Consider the following 5,665-nt stretch of genomic DNA (forward strand, 5'->3'; position numbering starts at 1 on the left):
TAGACATAAGTATTCATAGCATTAATGAAAAGATTATTTAATTGTTGGGTTATTAGTTGTCAATTTTTTTGTAAATAATCATATAAACATTATGTTTTGAGTATAACTGGTTATTAGAGTCATTGACCTAAGGAACAAATTTCCCTGCGTTTACAAAAATTTGAAGTTTTGTTATGATTAAGCTATTTAATACCTGAGTTCCACCTTTGATTAATAGTAGGTGTGTATAAGGAAATTCATTATTTTTCCAATAGATCGCTTTTTAATAATCTTGCTTTTGTAGACAGTTTTGTGATTATTTGACTCAGTTATTGTTTGAGCACGCATCAAAGATGAAAATCAGCAATGAAGAAATACACCATATTCTTTAGCTTTACTTTGATAGAGGGCAAAACGTAAGTCAGGGGACTGAAAATGTGAACAGTGCAGTCATAAGCACTGTTTTAATTGCCAAGGAGATGAACATTAATTAAAAATAAATAAATAAAAAACAAATATGTCATGGTGTATTTCTTTAATCATATGTTTGTATAGGAGACCCAATTCTCTTAAATTTGAATGCTAATTAGAGTTCAAATTAATTTGAAAGAAGTTATAAAATTTTTGTAAAATTTCTTGTTAATTTACAAATTTCGTTTTCGCCTTTATCCGATAAAAACTGCAAAATATTGCATATTTTTTCATCTTTGGGGTCTATCTTTGACGTACACTCAAACAATAGTTACTATAATTACAATAATTATTGAAATTTTTAACAAAATTCAGGTTATGACATTTTCTTATTCTGAAGTCACGTTTATTATTGTTATTGTAAGTCTTTAACACAAACATGACCTTCAAGACCTTTAACAGATCCAAGTTTTGTCTTTAGGGCTTGAATGACTTTTAACACTCTGGCAACTTAAAAAAAATAATCTTGGAAAAAATCACATGATGGTTAGAAAAATATGATTATGATTAAATGTAGCCAAATACTTTTTCTTTGATATTAATATCATTTTTTTAAATCTTACTAAGAAATAAATGTTTCAAAGAATGTGTAAAGGTACGGACTCACCCGGTTCTCCCTATATAATTAAGCCACAAAATATGCATTATAGCATCGGTTTTGAAGTAAAATATATGCTTGGGTCTAATTTAAATTAACACAATCGTAATATTATTGTCTTCACAAAAGGTGTGCATGACCCATCGTACTTATTTTTTATTTGTATTATAGCATTTAACCATTAAAAGGAATCTGGTACCTTAAAATAAAAGTTATAAATATATATGCATACAACATAAAGAAAGAAATACGATGGACCAATCACATCATATGTTGTCAATTAACTAAAATAATTACACGGTACCACAACAAATAACATTCTGGAGTGGGCACATCCTTCTTCAAGAATTTGTAATGCATTGCTATTCGTCATCTAATGTATAAATAACTGCTTAATGAAACAGGCTACAGATAGCAAATTATTTGCTACATGTGAGTAATAATAATTTCAATTTTTCATTAATATAAGTCCATCATAAAGTAATCAAACTGTTTAATGAAAATGTATCAACATTATTGCTAAAAAGTCGAAGATGAAAAACCCTTTATTCCATTCTTTTGTTGGTATATGGGATTTCAAACATTATGAACATTACACGTGAATTGGTTTAAAATCATTAGATTAGCTAAACTTTTTATCCAACTACACCTAAAGAAACAATGTATTGTAAAGCTTTATAACTTATTTAGTTTTATATAACGTATGGCCTAAAACACTTTGGTGTTTATTTGCTTAATGTAGCGGAGTTCCCATAGCACTTTTCAAGCAATTGCTTAGTTTGTGCAGTATTTTTAATCATGAAGAAACAGTGTAAAATAGTTTTTGAACAACAAATAACTCACAAGCTGAAGAATAGGAAAGAACAGATTGTCATGAAATTTTGTTAGCTGTCGTTTGAAGGTTGGTGCAAACTGGATGTAAGGGGTATTTTTTTAAATAGTACCATCTATTTGTGAAGCCCGGGACTTTTCCACCCATGTGATATATAAACAAGTTGAACCTCTCATATCTCTCAAGACCATAGAATTTCAACTCTAATCTTTTTTTCTTATACTAGTGATACAGGGACCTCATTAATTACATCCTGATCAATGAAGAAAGCATTGAATTTGTTATTTTAAATTGAGAGGTTCAGCTTTAGCCTTTTGTTAATTACGCAACTTTTAATTCAAAACAAGTATTTACAATAGAGGAGACCTGGAGGAACACTATCATCTAATCTCTGTTAGCGAGGACATAGCCCAGATTAAATCAATAATATCCTCTGGTACCCAAACAGCACCGTCTAAGACGTCTCCAACCAGTTGGTCCCCTCTCACAAGACCCACAAGATCCAAAACTTGTAAAAGGAGGGAAGGTGCTATTTGCGGATCCCCAACCCTGACCCTCTAACTCCCCCGACATGAATCCCATGAGTTACTTCTTTAAGCTGGAGTTAGAGAGGAAGGTATTTGCCAATTCACGCAACAGCATCGACTCCATGAAGGCATCCATCATCAAATACTGGGACAAATTATAACTTTAAATGAAATTTTAAACCTCTACTTGATTCCCTTATTGACCAGGATACAGTTAAATTTGATCCAGATTTACCTGAATAACCATGTATATTGATTTTATGTTACTATTAGAAAAAAAAAAAAAAAGGCTACATAATCGAGCCGAATACTTGTCCAATCTTACGTTCAGCATTTCTTTTTTTTTTTTGCTAAATCACACTACTTTGAATGGTTTAAAAAAGTACAATTTTTACCTGAAAAACCAACAAAAAAATTGAAGACTTTTTAATCCTGGAGAAACCATTATTAAACCTTATCATCAACAAATGATCGATTTGAATAGAGTTTTGTTTGAAAAACGACCAGAATATCAAAAGGCAACACAAACTATTATTATGCTTCATGCTCCATTATTATAACACATCAAAACTGTTGAAAGAAACGAGTGAGTCGTTTATTTTGAAAATACGTTTGAATACTTTCTCACTAGATTTGGCTCAGTCCAATTACCATCTTTTTGTATTGATGGGGTTTGTACTTCCGCAACAGTGATTAACCTCTTACAAAGATTTGCAAAAATATTTAAATTACTGATTCAGCTCAAAAGAGCACGTCTTTTTTGGTGTGGTATCCACAAATTGTCGAACAGGTAACAAAAATGTATAGCTAGCCTCTGTCAATATTTGCAATAAAATATTCTGTATGATTTTCATGCAATGTACGTTTATTTTGAATAACAAAAATGTATGTTTCATATTTTTACAACTTAATATATAATATATATTTTTTTAGTTTGTTCGTTGCAGAATCCTGAATGAAAATTGGGGTTTGCTGGAAATGCCATCTGAAACCAGCCGTGTGTTAACTATACAAATTTTTTTCTGAAAACACATCAAATTAAACAGTTATAAAAGTAAATATTCAGTTTTGTATAATTACGAAAATGAAATTAAAGGTCTCCATGATTTTATTTTAATAAAAGTGAACATTTGTGTGTTTAAAAAAAATTTGTACCACATGCTACAATATTTAACATGTTGCCTTACTTACTTCACTTATCAACATACTACAAAAGTAAACCGATGGGTTTGCATAAATAGGCGTTGTAAACGAGTTTTTGAAAGCTATAACATTAATTATATAACACCTTCGATAACAACATAAAAATATGCTTATCAAAATTTAATATCAACACCATTGAAAATTTATTTAAATACATCTCCATTTTCTGACAATTGATTCATCTAGTTAATTTGTTAATAATAATATCTATTTTTTTAAGGTTATGTAAACCAAAGTAAACTAATTTATACATACATACTTTCTCTAAATACTAAATTCGAATATAGAAAATATGTGATATTACATTAAGAAAAACAATTTTCAGTTATATTGTATTTAGGTACATTTTTGATGGATTTCATAAATTTGGTTAAACGTATCTGCAAAACATTCTGATACTGTTATTTGATTTTGGAAGATGGAAGAAAATCAGCTCTTTGACTAAATCGATATTTACGTTGAACTATTGGTTGTTCTCCCTTGTTTCTATATTTTCCTCAATGAAACTCATACTGAAATTTGAAAGATATATAATGAACCAAGAGGTTTTTTAAACACACAAATGTTCAAAAATCTGCTATTGTTGTTTTTGAGGTGACCTTTGAAGAATTTTTTCCCCATAGTTATGCCCAAATCGGTAAATTGGAGAAAACGGTCATTTCCTTGGCTGAATAGATTTTAAAGTATCTGCAATGGACCGACGTTCTTAAATTGAAACTTTTTGCTAAACAATTCTATAAGACAACCATTTCTTGGGTTAAGTATCACATATTAAATGTCTATCTAGGGCTTTCAATGCATTTACTGAAATGTATTCATTAACTTTTTGTGTTTTTACATAATTTTGTACAAGCCCAAATCCAACCAAGGAACAAAACACGAGAATTAAGGTATGGCCAACAACCACCGTATATTTAAGCAACAAAAACTACAAATTTTTTTTAGTTTTGATTGCTTATAGTTGGTTGTCACACTTTTGTAAAGTAGAAAATAAATTTTATATTCAATTAGACAATTTTTTATGGACTCTAGTATATAAAAAATCCACCTGGCTTTATGAATTGCTCCTGGTTTGTGAAGTATTTCCTTTGTTATCTCTTCATCGTATTTTTAGAGTGGGTCATGTGGGTAATTTCAATTTCAGTTATAATTGACGGCAAATAAACTTAATTTTTTTATTTCTTTTTTTGAATTTTCTTTGAAAATCTTCCCCAGACAAACAAGCAGATAACCATTAGTTATTATTGTAATAAATAAAAATTTATTTCATCATATTATACAAAAATGGAGCTGGAGGGGCACCATATGCTGGAGGAGGAAGTTCGGTCACAACTTCGGCAACAAAACCACTGTCTCCTTTAGCAGTGTAGGAAACAGTCATTATTTTGCCATCAGCTCTCAAGACCTTGTATTGACCAGCGACGGATCTATGCTTAGCTTCTTGTTCAGCACTGAAGTCGTTTCCAGATTCGGCATCAAGAACGGCGTAGTTATAGGCATATGGTGGGATTGGAGCAGGAGGTGGAGGAGGAAGAGGTGGTGGAGGAGGAGGAGGTGGGGGAGGTTGATCTCCATATGCATATACAACGAGGGCGAAAATAAGAATGGCATTTGAATACATTTTTTGTGTAGATGTGAATGGGTGTAACGCCTATTTCAAAATTATGGTAATTTGTTATAATTTACCTAGTTTTATAGTAGTTCCAATTTTGCATGCATACTCAAGAGATTGATTTGATTAATCTCAGCATGGAACTGATATTTCTTCTTCTTCTAATGTTAATTACTACAAAGTTTTGAAGATGCAAGGTAATGTATATTCATTGTTTTAGCATTGTTACATTGAATGTTCATTGATACTATTGCACACAATAATAAAAGACCTTATTAAAGAAAAATAACTTTTGCACCAAAGACGATGAGCAATATCAATTTAATCTTCAAGATTGTTATAGAATACTAATTTTTCACCCAATTTCATTGAAAAAAAATATTAGTTCATTCAATCTCTTTTCAAAACTAACTACTTTAAGTAATAGTCTATAAAATAACTGA

At 30.3% G+C, this 5,665-nt stretch overlaps 1 protein-coding gene across 1 annotated transcript; it reads right to left on the minus strand.

The window, feature by feature from the left end:
- Positions 1-4,871: 4,871 nt before the first annotated feature.
- LOC121131475 (cuticle protein 8-like) lies at positions 4,872-5,252 on the minus strand. Its single transcript, XM_040726902.2, has one exon. It carries the CDS (start codon positions 5,229-5,231, stop codon positions 4,872-4,874), a length of 360 nt encoding a protein of 119 aa, XP_040582836.1. The 5' UTR covers positions 5,232-5,252.
- Between the last annotated feature and the right edge of the window lie 413 nt (positions 5,253-5,665).

Source organism: Lepeophtheirus salmonis, unplaced genomic scaffold, assembly GCF_016086655.4.
Source record: "Lepeophtheirus salmonis unplaced genomic scaffold, UVic_Lsal_1.4 unplaced_contig_710_pilon, whole genome shotgun sequence".
Classification (NCBI taxonomy): domain Eukaryota; kingdom Metazoa; phylum Arthropoda; class Copepoda; order Siphonostomatoida; family Caligidae; genus Lepeophtheirus; species Lepeophtheirus salmonis.